This window comes from Populus euphratica, unplaced genomic scaffold, assembly GCF_000495115.2.
Source record: "Populus euphratica unplaced genomic scaffold, PopEup_1.0 scaffold5.1, whole genome shotgun sequence".
NCBI classification, from domain to species: Eukaryota; Viridiplantae; Streptophyta; class Magnoliopsida; order Malpighiales; family Salicaceae; genus Populus; species Populus euphratica.
Genome location: NW_011499848.1, coordinates 4,814,512 through 4,828,082, shown reverse-complemented (window position 1 = coordinate 4,828,082; position 13,571 = coordinate 4,814,512). Strand labels below are relative to the sequence as shown.

Here is a 13,571-nt window from a genome sequence, read left to right as displayed (position 1 = left end):
CGTCGTGTATTTGGAAACAGAAATTCTATTTCATAAGCTTTAGCTCGTTCAACGAAAACAGCTCCACTAAGAGCATTTCGGTGTGGTAAGGGCCCAGGCGAGTTTAGAGCGTCTCCGAAAGGTTTTCATTCTTATTTTGGGCCAAGCATATTGAATGTCCCGTGCCCTCTTGTTTTTTTCTTTTTTTTTCAAAGGCAAATAATTGACGTTTTATTATCAATGATAAATTCATAATCGAATAAAGGAAGTTTGTGTGTGCGTATATGCCCCCCATTTTTACCCCAGCCTTCATCATAATCGCCAACCCATTTTTTCCATGGTTTGAATCCGATAGCTCTCTCCATGGAAAATTCAACTATTTCCTGCTAAAGTACAGTCTCTTGAGTGTTTCAACCCTCATCCTTCATTATTCTTCCTAAGAGGTTGGCCTGCCCTGGATCACGGACAGTGTTAATTTTTTTTTAATATAAAAAAAAGTTTTGGTAATGAATGATAACCTTATTACACTCTAGTTAATTTGATAAACTCATCATCCATAATATAATCTTGAAATAAAAAAAAATTACTTTAAAAAAAATCATTGAAAAAAATTAAGTTAACCTAAGTTAATTAACTTGTGACTTGAGATGGCCCAACATAAAAAAAAAAAAAATTCACAATTCAGAGCTCAATAACCTATTGTTAAATGATAAAAATAAAAAAAGTAAAAATCAAATGAGTTAACTCGATAAAATTGTGACCCGCGATATGAGATCAATATCAAAAAACTATTTTTTTTAAAAAGGCCTAAAAACAAGACCAAAGTTAAATCAATAAAAAAAACTAAGTTAAACTGGGTTAACTTAACTAACTCACGACCTGCGATAACCTCATATAAAAAGAATAAGAAAGAAGCCCATTAGAGAAATACAGACAATCCCTACTGCCACACGTCTGATCACGAAAGATCTCAATGGCTCATTTCTAACACTTGTATGAAAGGCTATGTTTAGTCATCATAGGAGCCTGCATGTGACAACTTTTTTTTTGTATTTATTAAAAGACTAAACTAACCCTCATCCAAAAAGACAAAAATTATATGATTTTTTTCCTAGAAGAGTATTTTAATTAGATATTTTATTGTCCTTTTGAAATTGAAAACTAAAAAATATACCTACACAAAAGTTAATTAAATTATGCTTTTGAGGGTATTTGAGTCATTACACAATGCAAAAGAAAAATAAAAATACCGATATGCCCCTATTCAATATTGTAATGACAAATATATCCAATAAAAAAATCATATTATTCCTGAAAATCATATTATTTTGCTTTGTTTAAGAAGAGAAAATTTAATAATTCATTGACCAAGTCTACAATGAATTGTGATATTCACAGTGAAATATCAATCAATCTTAGTTTTTTTTAAGTTTAATATGCATAAATACTTGCATGTAAGGGTTTTTTTTCCTAAACATGACATATCTTAATATTCTTAAAAGTCTCTTAAATCCATGTTCCCCTGGAAGTTAAGTTGTTGATTTCATAAATATTTATTAGCCCGTTGGATATATAAGTGAATTTTCATGATCATTTCATGTGAAAAGTTAAACTAAAGAAGAGATTATCGATTACCATTCTGGATGTGTCCTACAATTAACTTACAATTATACAAACCGTTCCTTTTATTTCTAAAATCACATGAACCATCTTTGTTTTTATGTGCCCATCTTAACAAATTGTCCCCTTGTCATTGTCCATAGACATTTCAATTCCAGTTTATTTTGTATCACTTTAGTTAATATTTGGTTAACAAAAGAGTAATGTACAGTTGAGACATGATAGACATGTTATTAGTTTTATTTAAAAAAAAATTATTTAACTTTACAACTGTCATAGATAGAGCTTTATTTTTATATATCCGTTTGTTTCTTCAGCCAAAAATATTTATTTTTGTTTTATCTATCTTTTCATCAAATACAAAATCTTATATTTTTTTTTGTAGAAAATAAAGAATTAGAGATGTTCGTGGTTCAAATGATGTACATGAGCATATTTGCTTGTTTGTTAAAAAATGGATAAATTAGGCTGATAATAAATTGACAACATCTAAGTGAAGATAATGAGTTTAATTTTTGTAAAAAAAGGTCATAACGAATGTTATTTACATTATTTTGGCAATGATTAGTGAAATTGAGCTCACAATAATCTACATCGGGTGTATTTTTCAATAATCACCGTAAACGGTATACACCAGTCAATGTCCTTAGCGTGACCTCCACATATCCAACCTTATTTTTATCCTTAACCAACTCAATCCCCACGAACAAATTTTCTACATGCCTTGCTAAAAGTATGAGAGACATGGGACAAAAGAAGCTTCTAGCCAGTACTTTGCTAGTAAACACTCAAAGCAAGAACACAAACGCATCGAATGAGGAAGCTAAACAGAATCCAAGGTGCCTTAATTAGGATGCAATCAGTTATTTAATTTGCTTCGAACATCGTGCCTCAATCACCCTATCATTATTTTCTTTCCTGGCAGATTCATAATCTTATTATATGATCATTACCATGTAAAGCATAATGCTCACATTATGCATGTAAATTAGTGTAAATGTAATATAAAACGTACCCATGCAGCAGGTTTTGAAGCAAGCAAGACCCTCAACTCTGTACACATAAAGGTAGAAGCTTCCTCGATATGTGCATTCATGAAAGTGCGTTGCATTCCTCCTCTCCTTTAGGCTTTATTGGCTTTTCTTCTTTCTCTGTGTACGTCTGTGTGGAGGGGAGGAGCTTTCCTGACAATTTCTCTGCAACCGATAAAGGCAGTGGCACCACATCTTTTTTGTCATCAACAAAGAGAAAGAAACCTCTGCATGTTTCTCATCTTTGCTACCTCACCAACCTAGTGATATACAACTAATTAAAGGGTGATATTTTTATTTGGTTACTATTTAGTTTGCCTATATATGTGTGTGTGTACGAATATAGGCAAATATGGAACTGCGATGAAAATCTGAGTTAATTTATCAGTCGAAAGTATGCACCATAAGATCAACTAATTTATAAAATTGCATTCATTGTCGATGTATATAATGATCATATGATGGTTCTAAAAAGGGTTCAATATCAGGGGAGGCAAACGCTTAGTTAAGAATATGGCGAAAGGGATATGTGTGTTTTTCTTCACGTCATGCTGATGCATGCATACCAAAATAATGATGAGATTACTCTTTAGTAATTTGTCCTCTTCCTTTCGATGCCCTTGGAACACCATAGTAATTAATTAAAGGAGCATGAATTAGCTAGATACGCCGTGTCGGGTTCTCTCAAAGGAAAAATAATATTCTTCATTAAAAAAGCTTTCCATATATGTGTAATCTCTCCCTTCACTCAGATCAAATGGATTATTTTACTGCTGCATGCGTGCTTCCCAAAACCCTAGAATGTTTTTTGTTGACAGGGATATAGGGGAATTTTTTTTTTCTTATGTTCATTTCCCCAATGGCTTTGTCTGCAATGATAGGACTAACTAACTGAGAGCAACCAACTTAAAAGCAGCGGTTAGAAAAAGATTTCTGGATTAGTAACAGGCATGATGGCTTGACCATTGACCCACGAGGACCAAACATGACATTGTACAAGTACAGGGCTATGAGATTGTAAAAGCTCCCATCAGAACAAATTTTGAATTTTCCTGTTTCATAAAATAACCTGTATCATAATGCATTGAGGTTCTGGACACACACGTTTCACTCCTCCATGATACATGTTTTTTCATGTGGTTTTAGTTTTACATAAACATGGCATATACTTTATTCAAATTTAGGGATTTTTTCTTTTGTTTTGCCTATATACATATAAATTGTTTGCCGTTTCTTATTGGTCGAGAGGGTATTAGCCCGGCCTGGTCTTGCAGCTGGTTAATAAACGTTGCTTGTTTTCCCTTTTTGCTCATAACAAAAAAGGAAGATGCATGTTGCTCTTTCTTAGGATTAATTATTCATTGTTTCCAGAAAAAATACCAGGTTCTCACATAAATAGGGGCCGTGATTAGTGATGATATTGGTAAATGTAACTTGCATGCATGTGTATAAGAGGGGTACTCTGCATAATTTTCTTTTCTTGTCTTTTCAGTTTGTTTTCTTCGACCATGTCGAGGAAGGTCTAGTACGCAAACTGTCGATCTAGAACTCATGCCTGCATTCCTCAAGCTCGGGCCTTGGTTGAAAAATTGAAGCCGGTGGCTCTTTTTTTTTTTTTTTTTTTTGCAGGGATAATGGCAAAGTCAGTGGCATTTGTTTTCTATATTTTTTGTTCAGTAGAAGATTCAATGGGTCTTCAAGGACACGATGAAACGTCTTCTTTATTTCTATCCTTGAATTTCCATTATATATCCCTATCATGGTTCGAAACTGAACCCAGTCACATACTTTAATGATGATACCAAATTGTTTTCGAATGACATTTGAAGACATGAAATGTTAACACCATGAGCTTAATCCGCTAAGCTAGTATGAACTTGACTTAATGCATGGAATAAAGAAAGGAGCAAGGCGATGACAAGAATCCCTAGCATTTGCCTTTGTCTACATGTAATTCCATGCACAAACTAGAAGGGCTGTGATGTATATATGTACTTATCAATTTCAATAAAGAGATAAAATGAAGAAGATGAAGTAAATTACACACACACACACACACAAATTTCGTGGCAACTCCTCTACTACTATTAATATTATTTGCTTGTATTTAACTCCCGCCCCGTTGTATTGACACCAAACGTACGGGGTGGGAGTTAAATACAAGCAAATAGTAGTAGAGGAGCTGCCACGAAATTTATTTATTAAATCTAGTGTTAATTAATATGCTACCTTATTCCAAGCCATGAAATATAAGATGCAAGAAGAAGCCAAGTGCCAAAATAAGTACAAGTGTAATGTACTTGTTAATTCATAACAATTTAACTGGATTGTTTGCCACGCATGGCGTTATGTTATGCCCAGAGCAGAACCCTAATTTAATAAATTGCTAGTAACTTTCAAGTCCAAAAACCCTACATCTCATACTTATAAAGAAGCTTAATAATTTATATCAAGTCACTTACATCTACATAAGTCATAGGTCAGCTTCAACCATATGGTGAGTTTCTGCCTTGTGGCATGGCGCCAGTATTGATCATAGGGCTCATCCTTTCGGCTGCTAGTGGTGATCTTCTTGGGGATGGCCTTTTTAGCTTTGCTGATGCTTCAAATTTCTTCTCATCCAGTGCATCACCCTGAAGCGCTGGCTTTATTTCATACATGTCAGATATGGAATCCAGATCAGTACCCCTATCCATTGATGGTGGTGCCATCTGGATATGATCACCTTTGAAAGGATCATCTTGAGGTTCAAGACATGCCGGTCCTGATCCCAAATCCTGCAAACGCAGATCGTCCGGCCAAATCAAAGGGCTCTTTCCACTACCATCGTAAGGACTAGGCCTCTTCTTTCCCAAACAAATGTTGTCGTTGTTCTGCATGAAACCATCCAGTGATGGCCTATCCATATTGTGTTGAAGGTCAAGTTGGTCACCCCCATAAATGTTAAGGTCTTGAAATGCTGGAAAATTCAGAGTACCAAATTCTTTCATTGCACCCATACCAGGAATTCCTTGATTCCCCATTCCCTTATAGCTTCCAGAAGCCAAGTTTTGATCACCTGCTAGGGTTTGGCAAGCTTTCTCCAACAAACTTTGTATATATTTCCCTTGAGCCTCGGTCCTTAATTGAAGGTGTCTTTGAACCTGGAATTAATTTATATGCATCAAATAAAGTCTACATGGACTGCCTTTATTAAGGAAATAATTTATATATATATAAAAGGGGTGGAGTAGATGGTGAGGAACAATCGATCTGTGCTTACCTCTAATTGCTCATGCAGTCTTCTCTGCACCTCCATTTGCATCCTAATCGCATCAATCATGTGTGAGTTACTGCTATGTAGAGTTTCACACATATATTCCACAGAAATGAAAGAAAGAATCTTAAGCGATTTTGTTTATATCGTTATTGTTATCCTTATAAGAAAATGGAAATTGCATGAACTCTGCTTGTTCGTAATTGTTTGGTTTGAGAGAGGTATTTTTGAATGTAATACTTACTCATTCATACTGCGGCTCATCATACCAGATGAAGATGCTGCACTTCGTTGAAGATCTAACGCCGAAGCTGCTTGCCATGGAAAATGGAAAATTATGAAAAATTAAATTAATCTGATCATTTTGATCACATTGTGCATGCATAAGCATCAAAGCAAGGAAAAATAAAATAGAACAGGTAAGCATTTAGATTAATTTTAGCACTCTCTGTGTAAAGCAAAAGGAAGGAAATAAGGAGACGAATCCGAGTCTTTCCTTGGCGCCTTTAACAACCGAAAGGATAAAAATAAAAATAAAACCCTTGTATATAAAGATGGCGCGCTTAATTAGCTCTCTTACCATCCTTAATTGAATGATCATTGAAATCCTTGTGTGGTTGCTTTCCAAGTCTGAACTTCTAAATTAAAAGAAAAGAAACGTTAAAGAAATGAAAATTAAAGATAGAAGATAAAGAATGAATGAAATCAAGCCAACCCTCCATCGAAAATGCCGCAAAGGTGTCAATAAAAAAGCAAAAGAGGCATGAAAGAATGTTCTATTCAAACCTGAAGATGGCTTTTGAGGTGGTAAAGGGTAAGACCCTTCACACCCATGACTCTCATGATGGTTTTGGGAGTGGCCTCTGCAAATTTTTTGATCAAGCATAGAGAGAGGGGGCAATAGAACACGTATTAGAGAGATTGAAGAAGTGATCAGCACAAACAAACTAGGAACGTACATAAAAATATAACTAAAGACTAGCTAGTCAAAGAGAGATTAAGTACTATCTGGGCCTCCAAGCTGAGTAACGGCATCCACAAAGCGTTCATGGAGCTCAACAGTCCAGCGGAGACGGGGCTTGGGGTCTGTGGTGAGGACAAGACCAGAGTCCCCTTGAACACACATGGGTCTATCATGGGAATTCATAGTTGAGGGTTTCTTGGTATGGAACATTCTCTCTCTCTTTCTCTCTCTCTCTAAGAGACTCTGGGAATACAAAGAGATTCAAGAACAAATGCGATGCAAATAGGGAAGAATAGGGTGCGTTTTTGAAGAAGAAGAGAGGGTGGGATTTGTTTCTCTCCCTGTCACACACACTAGTAGAAAGCGAGGGGGGGGACAAGTTAACCTTGCATAAGAGAAAACGTATAGTAATACCAATAAAATAAAATAAAGTATCTATCTTAATGTGCAGCCCTACAACCTTTGTCAAAAGATACCCTCTCTCTATCTCTCTTCCTTAACTGTAGCAATCCACCCTAAATTGAAACACCATTGCCAAATTACTTGTTTCTAAAAAGATATTAGAATTCATAGAGATAGAGCGTGAGAATCTTTATGTTTTAGGGGTGTATGTACCTGTATTGTCAGAGAGGAGAGTAGAATACCTTTTATATCACCAAAAGAAGAATACATCTTTTTGTAGTGTTATTCTTCTACCATGTGAAGCTTTTTTTGGTATTAAGATATGAGAAATGGAGGCCCTCTTGCAATCATGATGACCACGATATGTTTTGTACTTTACCTCTTCTTCTTTTTCTTTTTTTTTTTTGGAGGGGGGAAGAGCCATGCTCTGCGCGCATATAAACCTAGATATATCTTACCAGACATTATGTGCATGGATGGTCACTTAACATCATTTCTCCTGTGTCGTAGTACAATCCACTTTTTAGCTTATTATGAAACAATAAGATTATAATTGCCGAGATGGTTTTGAGCACAAAGACAGGCTTTAGTTTATGTCGTTGCCAACAAAAAGGTTTCAATGATGCCTTGTATGATTAAGACAGTCTCTATCTTGGCTTGTTGATTATAAATATTGGCACAATAATGATTGTCATTTCGGATTATATAGTTATCTTACTCTTATATTGAAAATGTTCTCCTTTTCTTGTCATATATATATATACACGCACACACATTGTTATTAATTTTATTACAAAAATGGTTTTAAGCCCCCAAGGAATATATTGTGTCTTTGATACCCAGGTCTAGTCAGAGACTTCAGCTATAATTAAGTCGGAACAAGATATAGTTTATTGAAAAAATTAACTTTATTAAAACTTTAGAAATATTCCAGTTTACAAATAATGTCCTTTGTAGTCTTAATTAGCGTGTGTTTTGGACTATGAGATAAGTTATTGATGTTTTTTATTTAAAAATATATTAGAATATATTTTTTAATTTTTAATATATGCACATCAAAATCTTTAGAAAATACTATAAAAAAATAATAAATTATTTTTTAAGCTAAAAATACTTTTAAAAAACATCTAAAATAGAAGTAAAAATACACTCTCAAACACTTGAAGAGATCTAATCCATATGCATTTGTCACTCAGATGTTGTAATAATTATATAGCTTGAGATTGACATAAAATTTTAGGTAGAGGATATATTAATTAACCATTAATATTATCCTCCTGTTAGATTCTGAATTTATTTAGATTTTCTTTGGAAGAAGTGCATCTAGATCTCCTTTGGCCTACTAAAAGAACTGATTGATGTGTTTGTCATAATAATTATCTTGAAATTTCTTTTCTAAACCTCTTTTGTGCACATAGAGTACTTTCACAATTACCGTGGGGTATCCTTGCTCCTTTAGAGTTTTTTTTTTTTTGCTTTTATTTTAAAAATATATATTTTTATATCAATTAATTTTCATATATTGAAATTAAATTCGAATTTACAATCAAGTTAAAAATAGACCATCTATGAATACATCCTCTTGAAAATTTTGGTGGATTTGAATTCTAAATGCTAACAAAAAGAAGTAAAATCGTCACTAAGCCAGCCGATCCCTCCACGATATTTGTTGGAATATCTTAGATCTATAGATGTACAATCATCGTCGTTGATGACGGCGTTCTTCACACGTGTCCTCATGCAATTATCAGTACTACTGTATCCAGTTCTTATTACTTTTCCTGGTCATAAGTACGTACAGTGAATTACTGATAAAGGCTACGAACGACGTGCCCCGCATGAAAAATAACTCTTGTTTATTTTTGAAAATAGTTAAGCCCGCAATATTCTTAATTTACTTTAAACTCTTTCAGATCACCACAAATTAGCTCTTAAGAACATCACTCCATGTGGTGATTAAGTTTTCTATGATCTGTGGAGAAGATTCATGTATCATTGTTGATTTGCTTTCAGTATTGGAGTTACATTATAATTATACTTGTACAAAAACAAAACATATTTAAAGGCAGTTGTGGCAATGGATATTTGCAAGTAGAATTTCTTGATATCTATTCTCTACATATTATTTATTGGGTAAAATAATTAGATATTTGTAAGTTATTTATCAGGTATTTATATAAATATTAATTATCTGAATATTATTTATTCTTCAATAAAAAATAAAATACTTAGTATATATTTAAAGTGTGTGTGTATTAAATGAAAAAATAATAAAATATATTTAAAGTGTGTGTGTATTAAATGACAAAATAATAAATATTATACATACATACATATATATATATATGTTTTATATCAAATTGAGATATGTATATATTATATTGTATTTAAAAAAATCTAAATATTCTACAAATATATCTATATAATTAATATAAATATATATTTCAAGTTAAGTTAGGGCTGATTTCATGTTAACTTTGACAATATGATCATATCCTATTCATTATATATCGTGTAAGGTAATTATTCAAAAAATATTTATTTATTTGGATTATATTGGTATTCATCTTGTTCAAATTAAATTATCATTTTTATTGAAGCAAGTCCTCTAACTTTAAAACTATGGTATATTTTTTCAAAAAAAAAACTTAGGTGTTGTTGCCTTTTTAAAAAAAATTATTTTTTTGTTTTTTGATTTTATTTTCAATTTTTAAAAAACTGGTGTTTTCAAGAATGCTAAGTACTTTTACCTTCTTTTGTTTTTTGTCCAAGGTAGTGTTAGTTCTATGCCATTATTTTTTTATTTTCAAAATTTTAACAACAAAAAAAAAAAATGGGCATGCAATGATACCAAACGAGATTCAAGAATGCATCTTGGATTTAAGCAGATATAGGGGTGGATAAATGTAGTTTTTATTAGAAATGAGAAAAGCACCGAACAAGTAGACTAGGTGGAACCACCTTTTAGGAGCTCTCCTGTGGCTGGTACCGAGGACCTGACCATCAATGCATAAAGCTAGGGTTTCGAGCATGGAGCTTTTGATGACAGGATTTGGGGACCTCTCTTCCTCCTCTAAAGCTTTGCTGCTGGGCTGGCTCATCTTCTTACCGCTTTTCTGGAATTAAAGATTGTCCTGACATGCATTTCTGCTTCCATCCAAGCCATGACAAACAAAAGAACCCTAATAGGGTCATAGCCACCAAATTGACACTGGGCCCCACGCGCGCATGGTAAAGAAGCATAGTAATTAAATCAGATTACGGATGGGAAAAGGAAAATATTTGTGGTACTCGGTTATTAATTGTTAATATTTACTTAATAAAATAAGTACATATAAGAAGAAGAGGAGGAGGGAAATAAGTAGGAGAATACACAAATATATATTTATAAATATAGTACAACATATAAGAATTAATACATAGTAAAACTAAATATTAAGTCTATGAATGTTGAACTTTAAGTCCTGACACACACTTAAATATGAAAATAAACAATGATAAATTTAATATTAATTAAATTTATTTTAAAAAATCAATCATTCAAAACATATATTTGATGAAAGACGACCAAAAACAGTGTGTGTGAGCATTGGGTATGGAATTTGCACAAAGCTTTGGGAGCATTTTCTTATCTTGTTTCCATGTTCATTTTGAGAAGGAAAAGAAAGACTTTCATACTCACAGATCTCATTTGATAAGATTATTTTTGTCAGGTCTCTCAATATGAATTGAAGATTTCATCACTCGTAAATAATTGAGATGGCCATCAACAAAAGGAAGTCCATGTTCAAACATATTCAAAACCAAATATACTAGATTTGAGTATATTTGTTGTTGTTGACTGGGTTTAGTAACGATTAAGCAATTAGACTCCAAAAATTTGAAACATTTTGAGAAGGAAAAGAAAGACTTTCACTCTCACAGATCTTATCTGATAAGATTATTTTTGTCAGGTCTCTCGATATGAATTAAAGATTTCATCACTCATAAATAGATGGTCATCAACAAAAGGGAGTCCATGTTCAAACATATTCAAAACCAAATATGCTAGATTTGTTGCTGTTGACTGGGTTTAGTAACAATTAAGCAATTAGACTCCAAAAATTTGAAACGTCGATCCAGCTCGTGGCAAAGTCAATCACTCGATCAGTATTTTAAAACAAAGCAAATTAGCGCGTTCCCTCGTATGGAAAGCAAGTCTCGAGAGATCTAAAAAAGGGAAACGGAAGCTATTAACTGAAATCTAACAAATGGGAATAAATGCTTTCGTCTTTGACAATCCAATGAAGATTCCTCTCCCACCAAAAAAACAATCTCACGCTCAAAGACTTGTGTTTCTATGAAGAGTACGTTTCTTCAAGTTCATATCCATGAAGAGTTAAAATCTCTAATGTTTTTTTCTTTTTCCTTTTTTCTTTCTGGAAGCCATACGAGTTATATGTTAACCGTCCAAATCAAGCCAGTGCCTGTAAACCAAGTGGAAAACAAGCTGGTTTGGGTCACGATTGAAGTGCAGGCGGTATGGCCATATATAATGGCCAGCCCCCCACCACACTCGGCAATAATTAATTAATTACCATGAAATTGCTTTGTATTTTGGCTTCTCTGATCTATCCATATGTGGAAGATGGCATTTCATTTAGATTTGAAGATTCCTAGCTTTTTGGACTACACATTAGCTCACTAGCTATTTGTACCTTTATAATATAACCAAGCAAAGCTAAGGTCTAACTTTTAGTTCATTATATTTGAAGCCTCTAATCCAGTGGGGAAATGGTTGGCTTGATTTTAAGGGCATGCTAGCTTGAATTTCAAGCATCTTTAAGATGAATATATTCTCTAAAATGAATATATTCCTTTGAAGGTGAATTTGAGGGACCCATCTTTATGTACGCTTATAATACTTTAGAATGGCGTCTTTTCTATCTTGCTCTCCCAAGTGAATTGATGGGATGTTTCATTCTCCATGACTAAAATAATAATTAAGAAAAATAGTCCACAAATGATTTGTAAACTGATGAATCGAATTCATAAAAAAAAAAAAAAAAAAAAACTGATGTATAGAGTTCTAAACTCTCCATAAAATCTCCCGATTGAGTCTCTCTATTTCATTCATCAAGAACAGATGGATGTTATGAATAAGTACAAGACTGTCCCGTTGCATGCTCAAACGAAAAATCAACAGCTAAAATATTAAACAGACCTGCTCTCTAGAAATGTGCTTAGAAATTGGCCTCTCTATATACATATACAGCGACGATGAAGAAGATAAGTAGATCTACCTAAAAATGGAAGATAAAGGACCGGTAAGTAAGTTGGCAGAAGAGGATCTTGCAAAGCTACACAATATATGGAATATATGACATTCCATTGGCGACACACCTTTTGTTTGGAATACAAGATATCAGACCGTCTACACAACTTAGATTTCCCCGCTTTTCTCTCATTTTGATACTCGATTTTACCTTTTACTTTACGATGTGCTAAAGCGAAAATATTCTTATAGCTAGCTAGCCTGGATAATAACATTTCCACTATTGGATTTTGTATAACTATATATAAACTGTAGCATTATTAGATGGATTATCATTGGAGAGGGGAATAATTAAGGAGGGTTTTATTATTTTTAAGTGAAGATGATGAGGAGTGGGCGACTGCGTTTTTTTCGTGGTTAGCGATGTTTAAAAACATTAAACAATACTCATTTCAAAAGCAGCTCAAGCAATATTGTAACGAATAAAGCTTCAAAACGGACTTTTTTTTTTTCTTGAATAAAGCTTCAAAACGGACTTTTTTTTTTCTTTCTTTGTTTTACTTTCGAATGCACTTCCTCGTGTAATTTGAAAAAAATTACTTCCCCTCAAAATTAAGTAATTTTCTTTTTGGTTATATTGATATTAGAATTTGATGATGATGCCCTTTAATTATTTTACTTTAACATCAAAAGCACTTTCTAAAGCGCAGATTCTCAAACACCACCTAGTGATCTTGGCACATGCATTTTCAATTTGAAGACAGATCAATCCTGTTATTTCTTGATTAATTGAGACGACTTTAATGTACAAAATGAATAAAAAAAAGGTTTAGGAACTGGAAGAGTTGAATTGTTTGTATTATTTTTTTTAGTTTTATTAATAAAAATGAAATCTTGATTTTCTTGGGAGGAAATTGAAACCTTAGTTCAGTACCTAAAAAATAGAATAAATACGCGGTCTTGTTTTTTCAGATAGAAAAAACATTAATTTATCTTTATATTAGAAACAACAACAGCATATACTCATACAAAGGAGTTGTTGCCTCGTAATTTCCAACGTACGAT

At 33.1% G+C, this 13,571-nt stretch overlaps 1 protein-coding gene across 2 annotated transcripts; it reads right to left on the bottom strand.

Moving 5' to 3' along the window:
* Positions 1 to 4,902: 4,902 nt before the first annotated feature.
* Positions 4,903 to 7,226, bottom strand: LOC105118042 (myb family transcription factor APL-like). 2 transcript variants are annotated; one of them, XM_011015895.1, is made up of 6 exons: positions 6,892 to 7,226; positions 6,673 to 6,749; positions 6,467 to 6,524; positions 6,131 to 6,197; positions 5,893 to 5,962; positions 4,903 to 5,773 (listed from the first exon to the last, which is right to left on the bottom strand). In XM_011015895.1, exons 1-6 carry the CDS (start codon positions 7,058 to 7,060, stop codon positions 5,117 to 5,119), a joined length of 1,098 nt encoding a protein of 365 aa, XP_011014197.1. In that variant the 5' UTR covers positions 7,061 to 7,226; the 3' UTR covers positions 4,903 to 5,116. The 2 variants fall into 2 exon arrangements, with proteins under 2 accessions (XP_011014197.1, XP_011014206.1); XM_011015904.1 differs by having other exon boundaries at positions 5,893 to 5,935; positions 6,892 to 7,222.
* Positions 7,227 to 13,571: the final 6,345 nt, after the last annotated feature.

Bases quoted from the DNA above. Each gene is read 5' to 3' on its own strand.
- LOC105118042 (XM_011015895.1), bottom strand. From the start codon at position 7,060: ATGTTCCATACCAAGAAACCCTCAACTATGAATTCCCATGATAGACCC. The intron at 6,750-6,891 runs GTACTTAATCTC...AAAAATTTGCAG, and splicing joins TCAGCTTGGAGGCCCAGATA to AGGCCACTCCCAAAACCATC. The intron at 5,963-6,130 runs GTAAGTATTACA...TCTACATAGCAG, and splicing joins ATGAGCCGCAGTATGAATGA to TAACTCACACATGATTGATG.